At 45.7% G+C, this 27971-nt stretch overlaps 1 protein-coding gene and 1 long non-coding RNA gene across 2 annotated transcripts; one reads left to right on the forward strand and one right to left on the reverse strand.

Moving 5' to 3' along the window:
* Nucleotides 1-9241: 9241 nt before the first annotated feature.
* Nucleotides 9242-23018, reverse strand: RGCC (regulator of cell cycle). The gene is made up of 5 exons (XM_082365743.1): nt 22770-23018; nt 22039-22224; nt 12744-12851; nt 10913-10975; nt 9242-9627 (listed from the first exon to the last, which is right to left on the reverse strand). The coding sequence occupies exons 1-5, from the start codon at nt 22816-22818 to the stop codon at nt 9620-9622; spliced, it is 414 nt and encodes a 137-aa protein (XP_082221869.1). The 5' UTR covers nt 22819-23018; the 3' UTR covers nt 9242-9619.
* A 248-nt stretch (nt 23019-23266) lies between these two features.
* LOC309615754 lies at nt 23267-27960 on the forward strand. The gene is made up of 3 exons (XR_014237051.1): nt 23267-26529; nt 26574-27583; nt 27901-27960. It is a non-coding gene; the product is annotated as an uncharacterized lncRNA (long non-coding RNA).
* Nucleotides 27961-27971: the final 11 nt, after the last annotated feature.

Genomic DNA, 27971 nt, shown 5'->3' on the forward strand with positions numbered 1-27971 from the left:
AACGAGAGATTCAGAAAACAACCATCTCGACTCTGAGCAAAGAAACCTGGACCAGGTGCCCACCATCTTAAGAGAGATAAAGTAGTGATTGTCTAGTGCAGAGTCTTAATGATCAGGAGAAAAAGCTAATCCAACCTTTCGGATATGTTAGTGCATCTGTCTCTTTCTCTTCCTTGGGGGGAGGGCGGGGGTCACAGTTTTGCCTTTAAAAATGGGATTTAATACAACATGAAAAGAATTCTGGACATCAGGATGTGGCGGGATTGAAAGGCAGAATTCGCACAAAGGAAGAGTGACTACTGTGGTATCTCAGATCACAAATTACAAACAGTTGTGTGCAGTCTAAAAACACCGTTCAACAGCTGGTCAAGGAGAAGCAATCTCTTCCCTTTCTCAAACGAGATTAAAAATTAGAGGAATCTAAAATATGGCACAGATGAACTTTTTTGAAACAGAAACAGACTCACAGACATAGAGAATAGACCTGTGGTTGCCAAGGGGGAGAGGGGATGGGAAAGGGATGGATTGGGAATTTGGGGTTAGCAGATGCAAACTATTATATACAGAATGGATAAACAACAAGGTCCTACCGTAGAGCACAGAGAACTATATTCAATAGTCTATGATAAACCATAATGGAAAAGAATTATATATATATATATATATATATATGTCTAACTGAATCACTTTGCTGTACAGCAGAAGTTAACACAACATTGTAAATCAACTATATTTCAATTAAAAAAAAAAAATACAGGGACTTCCCTGGTGGCTCAGTGGTTAAGAATCCGCCTGCCAAAGCAGGGGACAAGGGTTCGATCCCTGGTCCAGGAAGATCCCACATGCCACGGAGCAACTAAGCCCGTGTGCCACAACTACTGAGCCTGCGCTCTAGAGCCTGTGAGCCACAACTACTGAGCCCGTGCGCCACAACGACTGAAGCCGGCGCCCCCTAGAGCCCGTGCTCTGCAACGAGAGAAGCCACCGCAATGAGAAGCCCGCGCACCGCAAGGAGGAGTAGCCCCCGCTCGCCGCAACGAGAGAAAACCCGCGCACAGCAACAAAGACCCAACGCAGCCAAAATAAATAAATTAATAAATGAAATATAAATTTAAAAAATATATATAAAAGGATCCAGATGTCATTTTGCCATGTGCCCTGGGACCCATGGGGCCGTGGCCCTAACCTGTTTCGTAACTTCTCTGAGGACCAGCTCCAAGCACAATGGGCTTCCTCAGATCAAGGTGACCTCTCTCCCAAATGTTTTCCTCGGCTGCTGCTCGCTGGCTCCCTTGCCTGCTAGCGTTACGCAACTTCTCTTATCTGCACGCGAGCAGTTGATAAGTGAACGTCCTTCTGGACACAGCTAATCTCTCCATCAGCCCTCAATCACTTGAGATTATAATGGTTAATTATACTTCGGGTTTGGGGAGCTCATTTTCCCCCTGGTACATTCATGTCTCTGATTTCACCTTCCTGAAACTTTTTTGTCAGAGACACAATGTTTGGTCACTTAACGCTTCAGCCGCGGCATCAGTTTTCTTGTGTCTAAAATGAGGCAGCTAGGGACTTCTCTGGCGGTCCAGTGGTTAAGACTTCCCCTTGCAATAAGGGGGTGTGGGTTCCATTCGTGGTCGGGGAGCTAAGATCCCTCTATGCCTGGCGGCCAAAAAACGGAAACATAAAAACAGAAGCAATATTGTTAACAAATTCAATAAAGACTTTAAAAATGGTCCACATCAAAAAAAAATCTTTAAAAAAAATAAAAAATAAAATGAGGCAGCTTGACTGGATGAGCTTTTTGTGTTTCAGCCCAAGGAAACGCCGTCCATCGGGGCAGAGCTGGGACAGGGCATCAGATGCCGGCCCCTCTTCTGTTTGGGAGACGTGCAGCCAACCCTCCTTCCAGAATGATCCTGAACTCTGCGTCCTTTTGAGTTTCCTTTCCTCTGAGTCTACACACCTACCAAAAACCTCACTGTGTAATTTATCCTGTTTCCCAAGTTCCTCTCTGTCTACCTGAGTTCTCCCAGGGACGTACTCCACACTCCTGTTTCCCTAGACGGGCAGGCCCCTCACTCAGAATCCTTCCATAAGCCCGGCGACTCTGCTGCTGCCTTCCCCACGCCTTGCCCTCCAGATACCCTTGACAAGCGAGAGGTCACACTCTGGTCCTGCCCCTCCCAGACCTGTTCTTGTCTGGGCAGGGGCTTCCTTTGGCTGAGACTCCACAACCAAGCCATGACTCTTTTGGTTCCAGAACAGGCTCTGGCCCTGAGCCTAGGACAGTAGGTCACACGCCTCCTGGGAGCACGTGGAAATGGGCCCTTCCCATGTGATGCATGAAAACTCAATTACAGAGGTAATCCTGTTTTGAAATGTTGACAAGCAAGGACAAGCCCAGCGGAAGAAGGGCCACTCCAGCCCAATAGACAGATCAGGCTGTTACCAGCTCAACACCAGACCCTCTGAGGGCTCTGCCCCCTCCTCCAGGTCTCCAAAACCAGGGCTCACGTCTTTGTCTCCTTCCGTCTGATTCATAACACACACATATGCATACACAGGCACACATATACATACAAGTGCACATGCACAAGCACACATGCATACATCTACCTACTCAAACACACCCATGGTGTGCTGACACCATGTTCTGTCCACAGGGGGCTCAGAAGACTTCTCTGACTTTAGAACCCTTGAGTTCTAGGAAAAGGTAAATATTGTGTCAGGATCAGCCTAGCATCAGACATCTCCCTGGAGTGACAAGGAAGTCCACCTCTTCCCCTTACTGCCAATCATGGCAACTGAAGTTCCACCATTAGAGATTCATTTCTTTTGGCCTCAAAGGTCTCTCAGTCTTCAGAGCTCTCTTCTCCCCCAGTAAACTGGGGAAAGGATTATTATGGGCCCCCAGCACCAGTCTTGGCCCTGGATTCATTTTTCAGATGCTTTGGCAGGATGGGAGCAAGGCCCTAGAGAAGGGAAAGCAAAAAGACCTGCGAGAGGATGGTAGCCCAGCGAGGGAGCAGAGGGGACAAGGTGAGCGAGCACCCCAGACACAGTGTCATGCCCAGCCTGCCTGGGCTATGGAAGAAGTGAGCCGTTTCACTCATTCCGTCAACAAGTATGAACTGAGAGCTTACTATGTGCCGGGCATCATGTCCGACACTGGGGATACATGGCAGGCCAAACTAGAGATGGCCCTTGCCTTCATGGAGCTTATGGTCCACTTGCAAGAGAGTGGGGAGAAATTAACCCCAAAAACTCACCCAAATGAACATGTTATTGCAAACCAAGATGAGTGCCCTTAAACAAGGTGCTACAAGAATAGCACCAAGGACCAACCTAGGCTGGGGGCCAGGAAGACTTTCTGAGGAAGTGATGCTTGAGCTGATCCTAAAGAAGCAGAATTAACCAGAAAAACAGAGAAGAGCAGGCAGTCCAGGGAGAGGGAATTGTGTGTGCAAAGGCCCTGCGGTGGAAAGGAACCACCTAATCCTGCCATTGTGCATAATCCTTACCCTTCAGTAAACTTTGAACTTGAAGGAAAATATTCCCTTCTAAAAATGTGTTTCCCTTTCCCTTTCCCCTTCCACTTACCCCTGCCCTTCAATCAATACAGAGTGACACAGAGATAGGTGAGCTGGGCAGGAGAAAGCCTTAAAAAAACAAAAGCTGCAGACAGCAGCTATGACAGCTATTTCCTGTTTGGTGTCTCTCACCACAAACCTCCTTAGGCAAATAAATTAGCACAGGAAAACATTTTGGAGAAGGGTGTGGAAGAAACACATACTGAAAAGCCTAACATATTCCATCTGCTTTTCTGAGAAGAGCTGCAAGTCTGAGGTAGGGGCCAGAGCGCGCTCAACTGTAGGGGCTAAAGAGACTCGTGGACATTTAGTCCTAGGTCTGTGTTTAACCTGGAGGAAGCTGAGGCCCAGAGAGGGGCCGGGATTCACTCACCGGCAGGGCTGAAACTTGAAGTCCATCTCTTGGCCCTTTGTCCTGTGTTCTCTCCCTGCCTTACTCCCTCTGGGCCCATCAGACCAAACCTGCTGGTTTCCTTCACTCAGACAAGGAATAGTGGGGTTGGAACTGCCCTCTGTGATCACTGTAGGTGATGCTTAATTTTGCCTTGGGTACAGGAGCCCAATGTCCTTGTGTTATGAGGAGGAGGGGGAAGAGGGCTAGATGCTTTACCTCTATATTCAGTTTTCACAATGACCCTGGGCGATAAGAACTCACCTCCCCATTTTATAAATGAGAAAACAGCACGTCTGTGCCCAAGATCAGCCAGATACAGGGCGGCAAGGTGGGATTTTAACCTGGTCTGGTTTGAAAGCCCGTACTTTCTCCCCTTTTCCCCATCCCATCCCAGAGGGATATTTCTGTGGAGAAACCTCCTCAGGGTCCCCAAGCTCAGCTGGTTGTCAGTAAAGCCCCCATCACCACCTACTGCCCCTCAGCTCAGATGTGCCTTCTCACACTTGGGGCCGAGGTGCCGATACAGCCCGCCTCGGTCATAATTCCCCAAGAAGACATGCCATTGGTTCCTCTGTCCCAGCCCAGAGGCTGGCTGGGGTGTGGATGTGTGGGCTGGCACTTGATCCTCTCATTTTGGGTGTGTGTCATATTTTTTGTTTTGTTTTGCTTTAGCTCTCCCTCCCAGGAGTTTGAACAGAAAATTCCCAACTCAACAACATACTATTCACATCCTACCAGCTCTGCATGCTCAGAATCTGGTCTTGTTCTGTTCCAGAAAAGCCCACTGGCTGACACTCTCCAAGGAACAATCAAGCAATTTGCAAAGGCCACGCTGTGGGCACTCAGGTTTTGGAGGAGGTGGAGTTCAATAGACCTCACTGGGGTGAGATTACCTACAATGGCATTTCCCAAGGTGCGTTCCAAGGAAGAATAATACGCTGTGGATTATCGGTATTTTTTTCCAAAAAAAAGAAAAAAAAAAAGCAGGTTTTTTGGCTACAGGATTTCTCAAAGCCTTCAACATTCTGTGGCAGAGATGACTAGTTGTCCTCCAATACCCATTCTCTTTGTCTTTCTTTAATAATAGAAACCTCAAATTTTATTTTTATTATTATTTTTTAAACTTTATTTCTTATCTATTTATTTTTTTGGCTGTGCCACGCAGCTTATGGGATCTTAGTTCCCTGACCAGGGATTGAACCCAGGCCCTCGGCAGTGAGAGCATGGAGTCCTAACCATTGGACTGCCAGGGAATTCCCAGAACCATCAAATTTTGGTTGAGCACTTATCTGCCCAGCACGAGACTTTTTCTCCCAGCCTCTCTTGCAGCTGGGAAGGACCATCTGACTAAGATCTGGACAAGGGAATGTGAGCAGAAGTAATCTGTGTCCCCTCTAGTCATGTCATTGAAAGAAATAAGCCTGTGCTTGACTTGTTTTTTCTCCTTTGTGTTGGCTGGGATGAAATGTGATGACAGGAGCAGGAGCAGCCACTTTGCACCAGAGAGTCACTCAGCCAGCCTTGTACTGCTCACCTCTGGGCTGTTAGTGAGAAAGAAACTCCCATCTTGTTTAAGCCACTATATTTGGGGTTCTCTGATCCATCACCTTAGACTGAATCCTATGTAATTTATGTACTAATGTGCACAATAAATCTCTTAAGTGAAGTATATGCAGCACTTTTCAAGTACCTATGACCTTAATACCTAGTCTTCAAAACAGCTTAGGAATGTGCTCTTGAAATGCATCTTGGGAAACATGGAAAACACTCTTTTCAACATTCCCAGAACCCCAAGCTCTGACTCAGCCCACAGCCTGCTTGTCCCCAGTTACTCATCCAACAGAGGTTAGAGCACAAACTACCCTCCTCCCAACACTCTTCTAAAGGAATCCACTTCTTTTCTCCAAACCACTGACCTTCTCCTCACAACAGGCCACAAAGCTCCATACCCTGCACATCTAACTTTGGGAGTCCAGGTTTCAGGAGACCATAAAGAAAGAGCTGGCAAATGAGGTAGATCCTCAAATCCTAAAGAGGCTACTAATAAAAAGGCATAGTGTCCCAGTGGAAAAAAAGCTTTATCCAAAGCAGATAAATGTTCCCAAGCATGAACAAAAAACAGTTCCAGGTAATGGGAAAATTATGTTTAGAAGACAAGTCAAGGGCTCATTTGATGAAAAAAGATAATATTCCCACATCGTACTTAGTGGTGAAAGACTGATAGCTTTTCCTCTAAGATCAGAAATAAGATGTGCCCTCTCACCACTTCTTTTCAGTATTGTACTGGAAGTTCTAGCCAGGGCAATGATGCAACAAAAAGAATTTAAAAGGCATTCAGATTGGAAAGGAAGAAGTAAAACTATTCCCGTTTGCAAACGGTATGATTTTGTATATAGAATCGGCCCCCACCACACACACACACACACGCAAAACCCTATTAAAACTAATAAATAAGTATAGGAAGGTTGCAGGATACAAAATCAATATACAAAAATCAAGTGTATTTCTGTACACTAGCAAGGAACAATCTGAAAATAAAATTAAGAAAACAATTCCTTTCACAATAGTATCAAAAAGAATGCTTAGAAATAAATTTGACAAAGGAAGTGCAAGATTTATACACTGAAAACTACAAAACATAGTTGAAAGAAATTAAGAAGATATAAATAAACTGAAGGACATTTCATGTTCATGAATTGGAAGGAAGACATAATGTTGCTAAGATGGCAATACTTCCCAAACTGATACATAGATTTGACACAATTTCTATGAAAATCCCACTGCCTTTATTGCAGAAATTGGCAAACTCATCCTAAAATTTTTCTGAAAATGCACGGAATTCAGAACAGCCAATATAATTGTGCAGAGAACAAAGGTGAAGGACTCACACTTTCTGATTTCAAAACTTACTGCAAAGCTATAGTTATCAAGACTGTGTGGTACAGGAATAAGGATAGACATATAAATCCCTGCAACAGAATTAAGAGTCCAGAAGTAAACCCGTACACATAGGGTCAATTGATTTTCAACAAGGGTGTCAGTACAATTCAATGGGGGAAAAAATAGTCTTTTCAACAAATACTGATATGACAACTGGATATTAACATGCAAAAGAATGGAGTTGGACCCTTACCTCACATCATATACAAAAATTAATTCAAAGTTGACCAAACACCTAAATGTAAGATTTGTATAATCTTATAGAACTCTTAAAAGAAAATATACGAGTAACTCTTCGTGAGCTTTAATTAGGCAATGGTTAGGTATGACACCAAAAGCACAGGTGGCAAAAGATAAATAGATAAATTGGACTTCATCAAAAGTTAGTGCTTCAAAGGACGGTAACAAAAAAGTGAAAAGACAACCGACAAAATAGAAGAAAATATTTTCAAATCAGATGTCTGGTAAAGAACTTGTATACAAAACACATAGAAAACTCCTACAACTCAACAATAATAAAGACAACTTATTTAAAAATGGGCAAAGGCTGTGAATAGACATTTCTCCAGAGAAGATACACAAATGGCCAATAAACACATAAATAGATGTTCAACATCATTAGTCATCAGGAAAATGCAAATCAAAACTGCAATAAGATACCACTTTACACCCACTAGGATGGTTATATTCAAAAAGATGAACAACAGCAAGTGTTGCCAAGGGCGTGGAGAAATTGGAGCCCTCATACATTGCTGGTGGGAATGTAAAATGGCGCAGCTGCTATGGAAAAGTTTGACAATTCCTCAAAAAAGTTAAACATAGGGTTATCATATGGCCTAGAAATTCCACTCCTAGTTATATACCAAGAGAATTTAAAACATATATCCACACAAAAATTTATACGTGAATATTCATAAGAGCAATATTTGTTAGCTGAAAAGTAGAAACAACCCAAATGTCCCTCAACCAAGGAAAGGATAAACAAAATATGGTATAGCCACAGTGGATTATTATTCAGTCACAAAAAGGAATGAAGTAACGATTCACATACAACATGGATGAACCTTGAAAACAGTATGCAAAGGGAAAGAATCCAGATACAAAAGACCACATGTTGTGTGATTCCATTTATAAGAAATACCCAGAATAGACAAATCCATAGAGGCAGAGAATTAGATAGTGATGGTTGCACAACTCTGTGAATATAGGTACTCAAAACTACTGAATTGGGAATTCCCTGGCAGTCCGGTGGTTAGGACTCCACACTTTCACTGCCAAGGGTGCGGGTTCAATCCCTGGTTCTGGGAACTAAGATCCTGCAAGCCACATGGCGTGGCCAAAAAAATTGTTTTAATTAAAACTACTGAAATGTACACTTCAAAATGATGAATGTTTGGGTATGTGAATTACATCTCAATAAAGAAATAAAGAAAATATTTGGGTTCAACCCAAAAGCTTTTCCAGAAATTTGGGGAAAAGAAAAAGGTTAAAGAAAAGGCACTTTATTGAATAGTTTCACAACGCCCTAAAAAACAGATCAAATTAGTAGTTAGCTTTTGAAAATATAAATAAAATTATAAGTACTTATGCTTTGGATTTGTGTTCTACAGGCACATAAGGATTGGAGTTTTTTTTATAACTTGATTCTGATTATCAAAGTAATGTCTGGTTATTTTAGATGTTTTAAGGATAGAAAAGCATAGCTAAGAAAAGTATGGACTCTCCTGTTTTGTATGCCTCTCCCCATCCTCCACAAAAGGCAGGTGGGGGGGTGTGGGTGGGTCACTGGCCTCTACAAGCGAAGCCCACTCTATGGGAGACCTTGCATCTGGACCCTCCAGCTCCACTGAAGCCACCTGGACGTGAGCACCCAGGCCAGCACATCAAATCTTCCTCAGCACACAGATTTTATGACAGCACCATCATTTATAAGTCCTCCAGCTGCCCCAACATGCCCTGGATTTTGAGTACACCTGGTATTTCCCCTAATTGAAGGAAAGAACCCGTGGCACCTAAAAAGGTGCTAAGAAATGAGGAGAATGGAGATAGAAGAGAAACCCAACTTTCACTAAAACTGCAATTGCAATTAAAATTTCCCATCAATCATATGCCAGCATTTCCCTTTAGAGCGCCGAATGAACTGCAAAGTAACCCTGTCTCTCGTTTACCATCCTAGTGCCTAGTGCAATGCGGCCGCGCCCAGGGTCCATATTAGAAGTCAAGCGACGTGTTATTTCCACTTGAATACTATTTGGATGGAAATATATTGAAAGAAATCAAGAGAAAAAAAAAAAAGGAAAGCTTACAAAAGACAGACTTCCAGTTCAAACTTTATTTGCATACAAAAATATATTATAATGGGAAAAGCATAGTACTGTCTCCAACTATATATAATTAATTACAAATATTTTCATAAAAGCACTTTAAATTACAGAAAAGCTATGTTTTAAGAGGAAATACAACATTAGCATGAGTCATCTGTTCTAATACTCTGCAAGCAGGTAAACAAAGTCAATTTCTAACTTGCCCAGAGATGAGCCCAAAGGCATTTTTAGGATGAGAATGAGAATGGCCTGGTGGTAGATGAGTAGCATCTCTGGCCCCTCCAGCAGCAAATTCTGTAGCTGATTTTATCAGGTCCTCAGAGCTCTCTGAAGCTTCTCCCTTATGATGAAAGGACCCAGACCTTCTTGCTTCACATACCTGTCAACAGGAGACAGAGAAGGTGATCCACTCACGAAAGCCAACAGTTCCTATGCTGAGCCAGAGCACATCTCTCAGACAGGCATCAAAGCACCAAACTTAATGGCAGGCTTCCCACGTTGTATATGTCTGATTAACTGGTATGACCGGCAGCCTGCTGCAATTTCCATGAAGTCAACAGGCAGGTCACATGGGTCTAATACAAACTGTGCTGCAATTACAATCATCTCTGTCAGAACAGTCTTCTGATGGAGGATGGTACAGCACATAAGAAAATGGACAACAAAATCTTCCAGTAAACAGAAACTGCACAAGAACTTTCCACCTAATACTTAGGTCTGTCTGAAACCATGTTTAAGAACAGAGTTCTTTTTAAATAACCAGCTTTGGATCTATTTTTTCAGATTCTACCCAGCTATTTAGCAGAGTATAGCATAAAATATTTCTTAAGGAAAATCAACTCTTTCATTGTAAAATGAAAGGGGCTAGGATGCAATTCTCCAGGCCTGTTCTGTGACCGAACAAGGCCCCCCAGGGGTAGAGTTGCTGAAACTGTCATCCGGGAAACTCTAGTTGACCCTTCTGGCTCTTGCAATCTTGTTCTTTGGAAATAGACTGGGTGGATTGATTCTCAGGGTCCCTTCTTCTAGGCACCCCCGTAGCAGTTATGATCTAACATCCTCAGGTCTCAAAATTTTTGGTCACAGAAAATGGGGTGCCATTAGTGTAACTGCCAGTGGGAAACAAGGTACTGCGTACTTAATCCAGGTCTTTTAGTAATTGGCGTGGGTCTTTGGTTACAGGGTCTCCCCAAGCCAATTCTCTCTTTGGGGACCCAACCCTCTAGAAGTCAGACCTCACCAAACCCCTGATCTAACTTGTGAAATTTTCTCTGGCCCCTGAGATGGAACCCTCTGGCTTGTCAGTATAATGCTTGATGGTCAATAGGCTGATTTCTTTTCTGAAAAGCCTGGCAGGCCACCATGCTGGTAAGGCTCCAATCTTGCTCTAACTACTACTTTACTCTCCATTTCTCAAGCAAAATGCCATTGTTTGCTGGTGGTCAGTTCTCACTGTTTGGAAAGGCACACGGTCTACTTCGATGTAAGCTTACCCTCAGAATTTCTTTCTGAGCCACTAGGGTCCTGTTTCTGAACCTAAAGAAGCCTTATGATGTAACTTCCTGCCCCAGGCAAGCTGGTAAACATTACAGCACTTTATCAGAGGTGCTGGTTGGGTTTTCTGTTTGATTTTTTTTTTTTTTTACTACCAGGCATGTACTCACTTGCTAAGGTTCTGTCGAGATCAGCAATAAAGTCTTCTAACTCTTTCGTGTCTCCTAGTTTGGCTGAAAAACAAGAGTTGGGGTTCAGTTTCCATATCCAAGACAGCTGATGACTCCGACTTTTCCAGAATTATGCAACCATCTCTTTTTCTTCAGAGACTTTATTAAAGCGTGTCCTGTACAAACCCTAAGTGGCTGCTCCAGTGTTTACTTATAGTCAACTCAGAAACTTATTCTGAAGATTAGCCTAAATGTTTCTCTCTGGTTTTTGTAGTTCATCATCCCCCCATACCCCACCCCTATCCCAGCAACCAGGAAGAAGTATCTCCCTTCACTATCTTAAAAGTTGGGAGATGCGGGGAGACAGGGACAGGGAAGGAAGATTAAAAGTTTGAACTTTTTGATTGTGTAGGATTTGAGTTAGTCAAAATATTCGGGAAGCATGGCATTGTGTGGAATGGACACCCAGATTCCCTAATTCCTGCTAAACTTCTCCCCTGATGCAATTTTGTTCATGCTATCACTCCAGGGCAATGCTTCAGCCCTCATGGTCCCTCCAGGATGAAATGAACTAAGCACTACAGTTCCGTGTCAAAATGGTACAGAGAAGGCAACAGGAAGCTCCTGGGTCTAGAGAACCTCATCCCATCCAGGTGCCAGCACAGAGCAACAAGTCCTCATTATCATTTTGTTCCCTTTATATCCTGAGACATGTACTTCTTTCTGTGTATCTTACTTTTTTCTCTAGAGTTCATCATTCATGCCCTCTCTGAACGCACTACTGGATATTTTTATTAATTAGCCCCCGCTGGCCACAAATAGCTCATTGTTCTTAGCTTTTAAAGTCAGTTTGCCACTAGGGCTTTCTTCTCCTCTTTAATTCCTACCTCTTGAGGATCAGGTAACAAATCTGGGCACATTTTAAGCCACTTTCTAGACTGTTCTGTCTCTCTCAATTCAATAGATCCATTACAGACGAAGGGCTGGACAACGGCAGAGTCCCCAGTGACTGCTAACATTGTTCTGTTGAGAAGAGAATTTTAAAATGTCCTTTTGAAAAAGGGGGAAATTCTGCCTTCATGCCAGAGTGAGAAAATGATGGAATCTTCATATTTCTTTTTAACTATGTTCCACTTTTATTGCATTCTGCAACTATTTTCAGCAAGTATAATGTTTCTTAAGGGAAAAAAACTGCTTTTGTTTTCAAAAGGGCACTTGCCCAATATGAAAGAACATTCAGATCTCTGGCTGGAGACACTTTGCTAGTTCCAAAATATAAGAAACTGCTCATGCATCTTTAAAAACCTTTTCGGCCTATTAATATCATAGTAGAGGCAGGATGGAGCTGCCATTTTGAATTATGTTAGATCATTACTTGTTTCATAATGATGACCCCATTTAATTGCTAAATTGGTCATCTGAAAGCATTAGTTAAAGAGTTAATGCAAGAAAAAGAACCCAACTTTCTGCAAAGCCTAACTGCTGAGTTTGATGTTCCAGAACCAACCAGTCTTGGGAGGGCACTGTCATTTGACACTCTCTTGATGACACCACAAGAGAGAAAGCAAAGTTTAGAGTCTACATGTCTTTTCTCCCTGTGAATTTGGTTTCCTGCCCCCCAGTTATCTGATTTCACTTTCACGCTGATCAAAATCCTGAGAAATAACAAAATCCACTCCATGCTGTACTATACTAAGATATTAGTCTTCACTATTTGTTTTGCACATTTGGGAAAGATCGGTTAGGGGGAAGGAGGAAGAAAGAAGAGGCTGAGGAGCCGGAGGAGGGAGGAAGGAAGCAAAAACACTCACAATCCAACTAATGAACTTACCTTTCCGAGGAGGGACAGCGGGAGAGAGCAGAGCTGGAGTGCTGTCTGTTGGAGAATTCAGTTTTTCATCACTGAAGCTGAAGCTGTTCCTATAAAGTGAATCTGCACCTTTCAGGAAAGAAAACGTAACTCATTAGAAACAATTTTCAGTCTTATGGTCTATTGCCAACCAACAGTTTATCTCCAAAAGAAGCAAAGTTATAATGAAAACAGGTTGGTTTCCAGATTTTATATTTATGCCCCCAAATGATTTGAGGCAGGAGGGTGTGCCTGTGTATGTGTGTGAGTGCGTGTCTCCAATTGGGCACACCACAGGCCCTTGCTTCCCTAAAAAAAGAAGGAGGTGACAGGACCGTCGTGACCAAACCAGCCTCCTTTGTGACAAACCAGAGCCCACTGCCCAGTGGGTGTCTAACTGACAGCTAAGCCAATGCTTGGCCGATGAGGGTGAGGGGCTTCCCTTGGGATTTGAGACATAAGGAACCATCTTTCCTGAAAAATGTCCCTTCTGCCCTCTGAACCCCCTAAAATACAAAGACAAGGTTGGATCCCATGACTTAATAATCCTCCCTACCTGTTCATGAGAGCATCTTTGTCGTGGTTTTCCTGAGCTCCTACATTCTGGGGATAAGCTAGAGGGTCAAAGATAAAGATTTCTTCTCCCAGAGGTTGTCTATTACAGTTTGGGTGATTTGCTGCCTCCATTGTCATACCCTCAAAGACCAGAGCAAGAGCAAGGCAAGGTGTCAGAAGCAGGGCTGAGCTGAGTCAAGGAAACCAGCCCAGCTACTAAGTATTCAGATGCCCTTGAGCAAGATAATGTCTCCGGGCCTCAGTTTACCCATCCATAAAATGGGAAGCTGGACTAAATAATCCTTAAAGTCCCTTCCAGCTCTGAAGTTCTGAGATTCTATTTCTCTAAGTCCTGCCAAGGGGGAGGAAACCAACCCACGGCCAACCAGCCGTGTGGCTGTGACACAGAAAGGAACTGCTAGCTGAGCTGCACTAACTCAAAGGCTCAAAGGCAGACCCGGCGGCGGAAGCAGGATGTGGCCTCTGAGGTCACAAAGGAACAGCCTTCCCAGTTAAAACAAAACACAAAGCCAGGCACAGCTGTAGCAGAGATGAGCTCTGAGAAGGCTGTTCGGGTGAGGGAGGGTGGCTGAACCATGAGGAACTGGCCAGGCTCCCTGTCCTCCTTGGGATTCGCTCAGTTTTATCCAATCACCTCCAGCTCAGGAAGAGGCAAAACCATCTTTCTTTGGTCCCCTTAACTCAAAATGAACAGGACTAAGTTACAAAAGACATGCCCAGAATAAAAAAGGGTTTTCAGAAGCAGAGGTTTCTGGTCCCAAGAGAATTCCTCTTCATCCCTCAAGACTTCTCCAAGTTCCTGGAGCAGTTCCTGAGGCCTCCTTACTGGGCCTCCCACCCTCCCCTGACCAGGTGGCCCCAGAGCCATCTTGTCTTCCTGGCCGACACGCCCATCACGTTCAGTTTTCCAAACATGCCCACCCTCACAGTCGATTCTTCCTTCTTAGGTCCAGCCCGGGTCACCTAAAAGGACGACAACCATTTTTCAAGGCTTTGATGATGATCACCTACTGAGATCTGAAACACCAAACCTTACCCTTACATTTCCCCAGAAATTATTTCCCAGAATAGTGGTCCTTTGAGAAGAACTGCGTGATCAACGAACTCTAAGAAACACCAAGCACCCCTGGAGAGTCCTCTGATGTAACCTCACTTTAACGTGCCTGAGACATCTTGTGATAAAGAAACAGACTCAGGGACTTCCCTGGTGGTCCAGTGGTTAAGAATCCGCCTTCCAGTGCAGGGGACGCAGGTTCGATCCCTGGTAGGGGAACTAAGATCCCACACGCTATGGGACAACTAAACCTGTGCGCTCTAGGGCCCACAAGCCACAACGAAGAGCCCGGGCGCCGCAACGAAAGATCCAGCATGCTGCAACTAAGACCCAACTCAGCCAAATAAATAAATAAATATTAAAAAAAAAAAAAAAGAAACCAGCTCAGCCCTATTTCCCCTGGTTTACTTGTCCTTGAGACACTTTTTCGGTGGCACCTCTATTAATATTTCTCAAGACGCTTGTACTCAGTGGAACTCAACGTGGGAAGCCCTTCTGCTTGCTTGTCAGCTGGGCCGCCCTCTGCAGCAGTCCGGATTTTCTCAAGGGGCGGCCTTTTCCCTACGCACAGGAAAGTGGTCACGCCCATCTCAGACCTACCGCGTCTCTTGTCGCTACGTCAGAGGCAGGAGAATCGCCCCAAATAGAACCCGAGAGACTTGTGGGGGAAAGATGAAGTAAGACTGAGGGGGCAGGAAAACCACAGAGGGCCCTGGGGAAGCAGGCCTCGTGCCCGAACTCGTGAGCCAGGAGAAAGGAGTATGAGGCCTCTGGGACATTATCCTTGGCTCCAAAGGACACCTGAGAACATCAGCCCCATCCCTGGCCCAGAGTGCTGAACCCGGGACTCGCTGGCAGCACCCCTGGTCTCAGTCTCACCACCACACCCTGCACCGCAGGCCCTTATCCTGACTTGGGACTTCACCTCTGTTCTGCCCTGACTCTCCATCAATTTTACGTCCATGTATACTCATCCCTTGGGAGGGGGCAAACACACACACACACACACACACACACACACACACACACACAATGTGTTTGCCGCACACACAGGTTGACCAAATGCTGTTGAGTCTGGGGGGAAGGAATGACCTAGACATGGAAAAGGTCATTGCAAAATGGTAGGAAAAAGGAATCCAGTGAGGATTCATGAAAAACTCAGGTAACTCACTTGGTTTTGAGACTCTGTAGCGTCACAGTATACTAAGACATCACCACGGCTGACGTCTTACCCTGTAGAGTCTGGTGTTTATATGCCTTTTTGATCTAAGTATTTTCCTCAAACTCAGAAAATATATAGACAAACTGACTGTTATTTGACTGACAAATTCAGCTGCCAACTATTAAATGCACTGTCCAAATAATCAGAAGTTGCCTCTTACTGATAATGAATTTGTGCTACTCCCACAATGAAGGAGGGGGAAAAAAAAATTCTAGTTACAATACACACACACACACACACACACCAGCCCACTGCTGCACCTCGATGCCCCTCTATTTCCATGAGTTCCAGTGCACAGTCCGGGCCCGACCTGACTCCAGGCTCCGAAGTGTTCAACCATCAAAAGGAAATGAACCCCCAGCACCCCTGAGCCAAACTTCCCCACAGTTGAGTTCCACCCTGTGTTCATAACTGCTCTACACGTCATCCCCCAAAACAATGACCAGGACAACCGCAGCAGCCCCAGAAGCTGCCACCCTAGAGATGTGGGGCACCGAGGCCGTGTGAAAGCTCTGTGACCCTGTGCAAGTCACTTCATCTCTGAGCCTTAGCTTCTTCTCTTGCGAAAGGGGAATCAGTAAGCCAGGCGCTCCATGTGATACCTCTGGTTTTCATTGCTTTTATTCTATTTTCCCAACAAAATGGAGGAAGACAAGCTCAGGAGAAGAAAGGTCACCACAGCGAATAAAAAGACTCAAGATTCTGGGCCCAGGCTTCTTCCACTTCTTCAGATAAATTCCTAAGAGAAAATTTATCTTCAGAGGTGCCCTAGAACAAACCTCCCAAGAACAAACCCACAGACACGGAAGTACCCCAAGCTCTAGACCTCTCTTTACCCTTTATCCAATAAAATTTCATTCCACGGACTTACTTACAGTGAACAAGATTTCATGCTAGGTGTATATTAAAAGGGAAGCAAAGCCTGACTTCCTGTTCTTTTCACTCCCCTAGAACTCTATTTCTTGAGCTCTAGAAATAACAGCTCATTAGTCTGATAAAGGACAGGAATGTGTCACAGGCTGATAGCATAGTAATGTATTGTTGCCCCACCCAATATTAGATGCTGCCGTTAACAGGGGTTCAAGGGACACATAACAGTGATGATATGGGAAACCGCGGCAGGTGGCAAGACTAGATATCTTAGGGCCTTACAACATCTACCGCTATCAGCTCTAAAGCCCCATCAGAAATGTCCTTGGCCAGTCAACTTGGTGCGCTGAAGCCAGGAACCTCGAATTCAGGGACCAAGTTTTCTAAGACATCATCAAAAGCAATGTGAGCGGGCTTCCCTGGTGGCGCAGTGGTTGAGAGTCTGCCTGCTAATGCAGGGGACACGGGTTCGAGCCCTGGTCTGGGAAGATCCCACATGCTGCGGAGCAACTAGGCCCGTGAGCCACAATTACTGAGCCTGCGCGTCTGGAGCTTGTGCTCCGCAACAAGAGAGGCCACGATAGTGAGAGGCCCACGCACCGCAATGAAGAGTGGCCCCTACCCGCCGCAACTAGAGAAAGCCCTCACACAGAAACGAAGACCCAACACAGCCAAAAATAAATAAATAAATAAATAAAGAAGCTTTCATTAAAAAAAAAAAAAAGCAATGTGAGCATATTAAATATGCAAACATCTAACTACAGGAGCGCCAACAGAGCTTGGGAAACTCAGCTACAAAAACAGACGCTTGTTTAAAAGGTAGACGTGCTTTTTTTCCTTTGGGGGTGGGGAGAAAGGTAATTTGGTGTTGGCACCAGCGTGTGCTACTCCAGAGGAAAGGGAAACCACAGACAGTAACCCTGGCCCAGAGCTCCTGTAAATATAGAACAATCCCACACATTGCAGGCAAGCAAACCATAGTAATTAACTGAGAAAAAGAAAGCCTTGGACGTGTTTCCCTTTTGCCACAGGGAATGGTATGCGGGAGTTGGGGGAGGTGGGTTGAATCTCCTCCTCAAAATCTAAATTCCAACAGCCTCACTGAAAGTGGGATAAAATAAGAAAACGTTTCTCAGTTTCAGCACTATCGCCCCCGCTTCCCTTCTGAGACTGCTCAGTCCCTCTAGATACCCCTCCAGGTGTCAGCCAGTGACACCTGTCACCTGCCTGGAATTCCTAACACACACCGGGACACCCTGAGGGCTCCTAACTCCTCAGTCTCTCCCTTCTTGAACAAGTTCAAGTTCTGGTCTCAGTGGCTCTTAGGCCAGATCAGCCAACAGGCTACCTGTCATGCATGCCCCACCCCCCACCCCCAGGGGCCATACAGTCCCCTCTCCCAGGGCCAAGCTAGAATAGTCGAGGCAAAGAAATACAGACGTTCTAGGTGCTGCACATGCTAAAGAAGCCAATTCCTCATTCCCTACAATGGCCCTGCAAAATCATAATAGCCCCAGCATACGGAGTAGACTTCAGACGTTTTCTGTTAAGTAGCAAAACACTTCCCCCTCCAAGGAAAAAGGAAACTCCAATCCGTCAAAGATATAAGTTTGCATCACCTTTTAAAGTTCCAGTTAATATTAGAAACTTCTTATAAAATCAATCGGTGGAATCATAAATTAACACATTGGTTAAAATTTAGTTATCTGATGAGTTAAAATGTCATAAAACACATTTCAGAAGTCATGCTGTGGGCTTACAGTTTTGAAAATACTGAAAAAACAACAGATTTTTCAAAATAAGTTCAAACCAAAAATGTTCACAATGCCTGAAGCACCTCTGCGGATCACGTGTGAACCTCACTCACTGCCCCAGCTCCTAACTGTGCCCTTTTACTGCTGAAGTTGAAACTGCTCTCATGAAAGTGCCTGGTGTTACCTGTTGGAACCGAAATCTAGAAGAAAGAAACAAAAGGAACTATTTTCATCAACCCCCATTTGAATGCCACCCCTAATGTGAAGTTATCTTGCCACTGCTATTTTGGTCCTCTTCATGTCTTAGGAGGATTCCCTGTAAGTGGAAACAGGAAAGAGTATTTCCTTATTAAATATCCGTTCTTCTCTCCTATCTAAGTAACTTGCTTCTCTGGGTGAAAGAAGGAATGTCTACTTTTTCTCCTTTGGATGCAAACAAGCGAAATATTTTTTAATTGAAGTGTAGTTGATTTACAATATTGTATTAGTTTCAGGTATACAGCAAAGTGATTCAGATATATATATATATGCATACATATATTCTTTTTTTATTCTTTTCCATTATAGATTATTACAAGATACTGAATATAGCTCCCTGTGCTATATAATAAATCCTTGTTGTTTATCTATTTTATATATAGTAGTATGTATCTGTTAATCCCGTACTCCTAATTTATCCCTCTCCCCACTTCCCCTTTGGTAACCGTAAGTTTGTTTTCTATGTCTGAGTCTGTTTCTGTTTTGTAAATAAGTTCATTTGTACTAGTTTTTAGATTCCACATATAAGTTATATCATATAATATTTGTCTTTCTCATCTTTTTTTTTTTTTGAGAGAAAAGGAAGGGTTCTTCAAAAAACAGGAATGCAGTAGGTACATCTTCAGAGTGATGGAGTTGTAAAAGGTAGAGTGAAAACCAAGGTCCCAAGGGTTTAGACCTTCATACATAACATTTTCACACAAGACACTGGCTCAAATGTCTCTGACCTACATGACATAGCGTGGCATGTGCGTTTTATTATTTTCTTAAAAGCATCAAACAGAGCAAATATTTTCTTCCTCATCATGAGCTTATGGATGTTTCTAACATCATCATTAAATAACATCCTATCCATTTCACAGCTAGAGAAAATGAGGCCCACTCCTCATGCAGGGCCCTAACAGAGCTCAGCCTGGGCTCCACAGATCCGGCCAGGTGACCACTGACTTGAAGAGACACCTTCAAACACAACCACCATTGATAAACAGGCACATGATCCCGGTCCAGTGAGACTTCAAGTCTATCCCGGAGGACCTGGTTCACATACCAGCCAGCCAGCCATGGTGACAGAGCAAGGCCTTAGAGAGAGAGACAGCCCAACTGGTTCCACTATTTTGTCAGAAAAAAGGAGACAACAGTGCCTACATTCTAGGACTGTAGTAGAGATCATAGGAGATAAACACATTTAAAGCAAAGCAAAGAGATCATTAATGGTTAGAGCTAATAAATAATAATAGTAATCATAGTAAGAGCTTGGCAAAAGAGAGTGCTCTTCCACGCACCACAACTACTGAAACCCACGCGCTCTAGGGCCCGCGTGCCGCAACTACTGAGCCTGTGCGCCTAGAGCTCGTGCTCCGCAATAAGAGAAGCCACCGCAATGAGAAGCACCACAAGGAAGAATAGTCCCCGCTCGCCGCAACTAGAGAAAGCCTGCATGCAGCAACGAAGACCCAATGCAGCCAAAAAATAAATTTAAAAAAGAGAGAGAGCTGCTCTTATTATGATCATCCTGGTGTGTCTCCCCTTTGGTGGGCTAAATTTCAGTAGGATCCGTGTCCCTCAAATATTCTCTTCCACAGAAAAGCATTAAACAGACAAATGAGTATGACAAATGTCTGTGATCCATTCTTAGCGGCAATTAAGACACATATTATGCGTCCTTAAGAAATTACTATTTAGATACACACTGCTTCTGCCAGGACTATTTCTAACCTGCCTCGTGGAGGCCAAACTACACATTTATAGAAAAGACTAATGTCATCTGAGCCTTCTTTATACCCTCCCATTTACCTCTCTAACCACCAAACTAAGGGTTAGTTTAACAGTTAACAACAAAAGCAGAAAACAAAGTACACACACATACCCTAAGAAAAACTACAGACTATTCCAAATATCTCCCCCAAAACTGTTAAGAATGTGTTTCGAGTGCCTTTTCTTTGAGGCCTCTGAAACAGATCCCAGATCTGAAACCCTACCCAGAGGGAGTTGCAATCACCCATGAATGGGTGAGCTCAGACCGTATTCTAGCCAAATGCAGCTGTGGTTTAGAAAGGAGCTGTTCTTTGCAAGACAGAGGCACTGGACAGACTGTGCCAGCTTTCTTTCCCACGGGGGAGAGAATTTGTACTTGATGAATAACTTGCTCCATGCCCCAGTAGAAGGAGACATATTTAAGTTTGGCTACGGACATTGAGACAAATTTCAAAATTTTTTAGACTTCTCTTTGAAATTGAAAATAAGCGGTCTGGTCATTAGCAACGAAGTCCAAACACACTGAACGGAAAATTAACAGCATACGATTCCATCCCCTTTCACCTCAAAAGCTGCAATTATTTCTAACGCTTGGGCAGGGCTGCCAAGAAAAGTCAAGCTGGAACTCAAGTTTCTGACTCAAAGCCTGAACTGGGTGGCGAGTGGCCTTTATTCCTTTTCAGAAGGACAGCTCATGTGTAAGCCTAGGACTATATCTTTGCCCTGTAACAAGGGGGAGCTTCAGATTTCAAAAGAAGGGAATCACAAGGAAAGGTCATTGTTTTTATTTCCAGAGTCAAGGACAACAAAGGGAGTGACATTCATGCTTGTATCCCATCTAGGGAATGAAGCCTCAAGAATTACCCAGAAATGTTTAAAATTCACTTTGAAAAATAGTAAGTAATCCAGGTTGGGTAAAACAGCAGTCACATAATACTGAAAAGTCACCCGATTTGCTACTTGACGCCTAAAAAGGTATCCAAAATCCTTACAGGACATTCGAGTTCCTGGAAAAAATGGTCTCTCTTTTTAACAAGGTTGTTTAGGACAGAGAGACGCTGGGGGTAGTCTCCACTATGAGGAAAGTCACCAGAAAGCAGCTCTGGGTCCATCTCCTCTCTGCCCACCCCCAGCTGGGCGGGGGGGGGGGGGGGGAGTCAGAGCCAGCCGTCCACGTGATGGACCTGCCTGAAGGATGAGGGACACTTTCTAAATGCTTGAACTCAGCAGTGCCAGGGATTCTTTCAAAACTTCGGGCAGTGTAGCAACAAGTCTGGGAGCTCAGGGCCAGAAGAAAATGCAAGAAGTGTTTCAAAAATCTCAAGAACGGGAGCTTATGAAACCTTTCCTGGTTTCACAAATATGTCCATATCGTGCCCTCCCATGCGCCCCGACCCCATGCCTGTGGCACTTGCTCCACATCCTCTGAAGATACCGCTGAGAGGGGAAAGAAGGGGGAAGGAGAGGAGGACGGGGAGCCGCGGGAAGGCCTGGCTGGGGTCCCAGGAGTCCTGCCGCTTCGACCCTCCTGCCTCCTGACACCTGCCGGCGGCAGGTAGACCAGCCTGCCCTCCAAGAGCCTTCCCGAGCCCATCCTCAGGGGTCTTGTCCCCGCCGGGCCTGCAGCCCCGGAGACGCCTGTAGTCCTAGAGACCGCGCTGAGCTTTGGGGCTAACTCCGCCCGGCCCCGATAAGCAAACTGAGCCCCGAGCCCAGAGCGCTCCTCCGCGGGCCGGGTACGGGGAGTCCGCAGGGCTCCGGCACCTTCCCCGGCGGGGCCACACTTACTCTCCGAGTCGCTGAAGCCGCTGCTGTCGCTGACGCTGGCGCTGCTCCGCCGCTTCATGCGCTCCAGGTGCTCCTCGTAGTGGAAGTGGCGCTCGTGGAAGGGCGACGCGAAGTCGGCCAGCACCGCATCGAACTCGCACAGCGCGTCGCTCAGGTCCCCCGCGTCGGCCGAGTCCAAGGCCGGGGCTGGGGAGGGACGGCGGGCTCAGGTGAGGGTGGGGCGGGGCGACCGTCCCAGCCCGGGCCCGGCAGGGGCCGCACCGTTCCCGAGGATCGCTAACTAACGCTGACGGCGCGCTGGCCCGGGGACAGCCCGGCTGCCGCTGCCCGCTGCTCGCTGGTATCTTTTAATACTCTCCACCACCCCCTGAAGTGCGCCTTGGTGTCGTGCCCGTTTTCGAGATAAAGAAACTGAGCCTCGACCCGGGGAAGTTGCAAGCCAAAGGTCACGCAGCTGAGCGACACAGCCGAACTCTTTCCCGCGCGCTGTCGGGGACTCTTCCCCGCGTTCGCTCCCCCGGGGGCGCGTGTGAACCGGCTGGCGGTGGGAGGACTGAGTCAGGATGCGCCCGTGACGTGTCGGGCTCGGACCCGCAGCCCCGCGTGGGGAGGAGGCTGAACCCGCCCGGGGCAGAGTCCCGCCGGTGAGGCTGGGGGAGGGATGTAACGAGATGACGCGGGATCCCGCTTCTTTCGCGCAAGGCCCCGGCTTTAAGGAGACCCCCACTCACCTGCGGCCGCGGCGGCCGCGGGGCTGCCCTGCGCGGCGGGCGGCTTCATGGGCGGGCTAGGCCCGGCGCGCGTCGCGGGGTCTTGCGAGGTCTGGGCGCGGGGATCGTGCAGACGCTCCCGCTGAGGCCGCCCGTCCCCTCTCCTGGCCTCGTCCCGCTCTGCCTGTCCCCTCGCCCGGCTGCGCTCCCGCCGCGCCGCTGCCTGCGCCGTCCGCCCGCCAGATCTTTCCCCGGTCGCAGCCACCCGCAGTCCCGAGGTCTTATAGCCGCGGGCGGGGGCGGGCCGGGGCGGGGCCACGGGAGCCTGGCCGCCGGGTCTGTCCCTGCCGCCGCGCCAGGGACGCCCCTGTCCCCCAGGCACCGCCCTCGCCACGCGCCCGCTGGGGAACCGCAGTGATGCGGAGTCGCCGGAGCCCAGGTTACAGCCCCAAATATTTACCCGCCTCTTTCCCCGCGCGCCCTGACAACGCGCCCCACGAAAGTAGCTTTGGCGACACCAGGGCCCCAAAGAGTTTAGGGCTGGCGCTCGGCTGATTCCCGCCCTGTGCGCTAAAGCTCCACGAGCCTCAGTTTCCTCATCTGTGAAATGGAAATGCTGAGCCTCCTGGGTTTGTTGTGAGGAATAAAGTAGGCGAAAGCCGTGGAAGACCCAGACCCATATGGGAGCCGCAGAGGGAGTCTCCCGCGTGTCCCCTCCCCATTGCCCCCAAGGGACTTGAGGATTGTGGGCGGATGGAGTAGAGAGGGTAGGGGGCCAGAGGGACAGAAGTCGGTGGAGTCCAGGAGTTGACGAACCTTAATGGTTCCCATCCCCGAGCCCCAGAGCCTGACTACAGTCCTGGGTGTTTACGGCAGCCCCGAATTTGTTCGGGAGGAGTTTGTTAAGAGAACAAAGGACTACGTAGCTGGAGTGCGAACCCGGCGCCTCTCGGTGTCCACACTGAGCCACCTCGCCCAGCCGCCTGGCAGGGGACGAGTCCTGACCGTGAAAGCCCTGCACACTGCGCTGCCCGATGCGGTAGCCACTTGCCACAGGTGGCTTCTTAAATGCAAAGCAACTAAAATAGAATAAAGTGAAATTTTCAGTCCCTCAGTTGCACTAGACACATATCAAGTGCTCAACAGCCATCCTCGCTCCAAGTCCTATTGGACGGCGCTCCCAGTGTCTCTGACCCTCAAACCGGTCTCAGAGGGAAAGGAGGCATCTTACTGCGGTTATCAAGGGCCTCCTAGGGCAGGTCTTGGCGTGCACCATTTCCAGGCCCACAGCAACCCTGAGAGGTAGAACTACTGCTTCTGTTCTACACAGGAGGAAACTGAGGCACAGAGAGGCTAGGTGATAAGCTAGTCACATAGTGATGGAAAGGCAGGTCTGACGGAAGCAGCCTCAGTGTCCATCGACAGATGAATGGATAAAGAAGATGTGGCACATATATACAATGGAATATTACTCAGCCATAAAAAGAAACGAAATTGAGTTATTTGTAGTGAGGTGGATGGACCTAGAGTCTGTCATACACAGTGAAGTAAGTGAGAAAGAGAAAAACAAATACTGTATGCTAACACATATATATGGAATCTTAAAAAAAAATGGTTCTGATGAACCTAGGGGCAGGACAGGAACAAAGACGCAGATGTAGAGAATGGACTTGAGGACATGGGGAAGAGGAAGTGAAGCTGGTCGAAGTGAGAGAGTGGCATGGACATATATACACTACCAAATGTAAAATAGATAGCTAGTGGGAAGCAGCCGCATAGCACAGGGAGATCAGCTCGGTGCTTTGTGACCACCTAGAGGGGTGGGATAGGGAGGGTGGGAGGGAGACGCAAGAGGGAAGAGATATGGGGATATATGTTTATGTATAGCTGATTCACTGTGTTATACAGCAGAAACTAACACACCATTGTAAAGCAATTATACTCCAATAAAAATGTTAAAAAAAAAAAAAAAAGAAGGCAAGTCTGTATGGTGTCAGAGCCACCTTGGGCTTCACCACACCCTCCCTTTCTCCACAGTGCAAGGTGGAGAACTGAGCAGACAGGAGGAAGAGGCTCCAGATAAGAGTGCAGATAACCCAGGTCCTTGAAGCAACAGTCAAGGCATGTGCATCTTTTTCCTTCCTTTTCCCACCTCCCTTATTCAATTCTTTTTTCTCTCCTCATGCTCTTTGACTTGCTGTGGTACCCACTGGGGATGCCCTGGGATAATGGAGCAGCAGCCCGTCTGGGAGTTGAGGCCAGGGAGCTACCTTCCAAATGAAGCTCTCCCTCTTTGGTCAGGCTGGGGTGTAGGGTGGCGGACACCCCAGCCCAGCTCTTGCCTGATGGCTCAGGGGCCCTCTCAGCTAAAGAATCAGTTAAGCTGAACTTCAAAAGAGCCTACAGAACAGCCCCACTTTTTAACAGACATGCCAGTTTACTAAGAGAGTGACAGTGAAGATCACCTATTTCTACCAGGAGAAGTTGGTTGGTTGGTGTCTTCTGCACCCCATTGTAAGGGAACTCCCTTGCCCAAGTGCTGGGGAGATAAATGGGCAGGGGCCTCAACTCAAAGTGTCACCACCTCTAGGACGGTGTCACTTCCATTATGGAGAACTACTGCTCCCTCTCTTTCCTAATTATAAATATAATATGAATGTACAGGAAAATATAGAGAATTCAGTAATAGCACTTTGTGTACCCACCAATGAGAACTAACACATGTTAATATTTTGTCATTTTTGCTTCAGATTTTTTTGAGATATAACTTATATATGATATAGTATGCAAATCTTGAGTGCACAGTTTGGTAAATTCCTACCTATATATACACCTGTGTAATTACTATCCAGATCAAGATGTAGTATTTTGTCATCACCCCAGAAGGGTTCTCTATGCCATTTTGCAGTGAATAGCACCCCATAAGTAACCCCTATGGTAACCCCCGTTCTGAATTCTGTCACCAGGAATTACTTTTGCCGACTAAAACTCCATAAAATCATACTGTATGTACTCTTTTCTATCTGGCTTCTTTTGTTTAACATAATGTCCAGGAGGTTCATCCACGTTGTCGCGGTCTGAATCCGTCCTCCTGTTGGTGGAGATTTGAGTTGTGTTGCTGCCGTTGCTACTGTAATGTAGTGCAGCAAGGAGTATTCCTGCACATGTCTCCCAGTGTACAAGAGTAAGAGTCTCTAGGGTATATATCTAGAAGTAGAATAACCAAATGATATGAGTATCTCTAGTCATTGGCTAGTATAAATAAAGCTGCCGTGTACAGCATGGGCATTTCTTTTGGTGCACATAAATATTCACTTCTCTTGGGTTTATACCTAGAAGTGAATTTCCGAATCACAGGATAGGCATCTGTTTAGCTTTTGAAGATACTGCCAAAGAGTTTTCTGAAGTGGTTGAAAGAATCTGCATTCCCGCCAGCCATGTAGAAGAATCCCAGTTGTTCAATATTTGTGTCAACACATGATGCTGTTAGACTCATTCATTTTAGCCATACTGGTAACTGTGTACTAGTATCTTACTGTGGGTTCTTTTTGCTTCTTCCTGTAGCTTTAATTCACATTTCCCTAATAAGTAATTAAATTGACCACCTTTTCATATGCTTCAAACATTTCTTAACAAGAGAAATTGAACAATGCAGAAAAAGTTGAAATCCTCTTTTTCATCCTTCCATGTCCTATCTGCTCCCTCCCCAGAGAGGAGCATTACCATGAATTTGGTAAGTACCTTCCCAGTCCACGTTTTTGTACCTAAACTATATTTATATGTTTACATTAAAAAATATAATCGCTTCTCGGCCTTTTGGCTAAGATCAAGTGTAAAAAATATAGTATTGCTTTGTATGGTTTTTAAATTTACATAACTAATGTGAACATGCTTTGTTTTCATTCAACTTTGTTTTTACATATGTTGGTACACACAGATCTAATTTATTCAACTAGATCTAGTTTATTTATTTTTATCTGCCAAATAGAATTCTATTGAATGACTACAGAATAATTTATTTATCCACTCTCAAGTTGATGGACACTTGGGTTGTTTCCACTCTTTCTCTCTCACCAACAATACTTAGCTAACACGCTCTTACCTATCTCTTAGTGTACACATGCGAGTCCACTTCTCTGTTCACCCTGAATCCTTTCCTAGAACCAGACGAAAGGCAAAAGTTAAACCCTCTGTCCCTTGAGCCTTCTGGCTGGGTTCCATTTTCTGTTCCAGGGCTTCCTGTGGTCCCCAGTCACCTGATCATAGTGATGAAGATGGTAAGTAACCTCACCGTGCAGATGTGATCTCTTCCCTCACTGAAGAGGGCTGGGGAGCCTTGTGTTTCATGAGCCCTGAACCTAAGTTAACCATAACACCTTTACACTAGAGTTTATACATATTTCAAGTTACAGAGGTCACTCATCCACACAGGTCTCCTTTGAGAAAAAAACTTGAGGTAGCTTATAATTTTGAAACAGGAAATCAGAACTTCTTGCATTTTTAAAGACCAGTTCTTTATCTTAATTGGCATCTCTTCCCCTTGTACACTGTTAACCACTGTCTCCTTAAAGCTTTTCTTGAATATCCATCTAATCACCTCACCATTTCTTCTCAGGGCCCTGTTGAATCCTCCTCTTCATAATTAAAGTCTGAGTCCCCTACAGGTCTCTCCTTGATCTTTTCTTCTCATCTATACTTTTGCCAGGCTATCTCATCCCCTCTCAAGATTGTAACTAACATTTACAAGTTTTCAAATTTCTATTTCCAGATGAGATTTTTTTTCTCCTTAAGTCTCTTATAGCCAATCATCAAAAACTCCTAGCAGGGCTTCCCTGGTGGCGCAGTGGTTGAGAATCTGCCTGCCAATGCAGGGGACACGGGTTCGAGCCCTGGTCTGGGAAGATCCCACATGCCGCGGAGCAACTAGGCCCGTGAGCCACAATTTACTGAGCCTGTGCATCTGGAGCCTGTGCTCCGCAACAAGAGAGGCCACGACAGTGAGAGGCCCGTGCACCACGATGAAGAGTGGCCCCCACTTGCCGCAACTAGAGAAAGCCCTCGCACAGAAATGAAGACCCAACACAGCCATAAATAAATAAATAAAATAAACCCAAAAAGTTTAAAATAAAATACTCCTAGCATTCCTTTACAGACACTGTGTGGAAGAAACTTCTGTTTCCTAATATCAGCTCTCCCTTCGGACCCATGGATTCCTGAAATAAA

Source organism: Balaenoptera borealis, assembly GCF_965194805.1.
Source record: "Balaenoptera borealis genome assembly, chromosome: 18".
In the NCBI taxonomy this organism is placed as follows: Eukaryota; Metazoa; Chordata; class Mammalia; order Artiodactyla; family Balaenopteridae; genus Balaenoptera; species Balaenoptera borealis.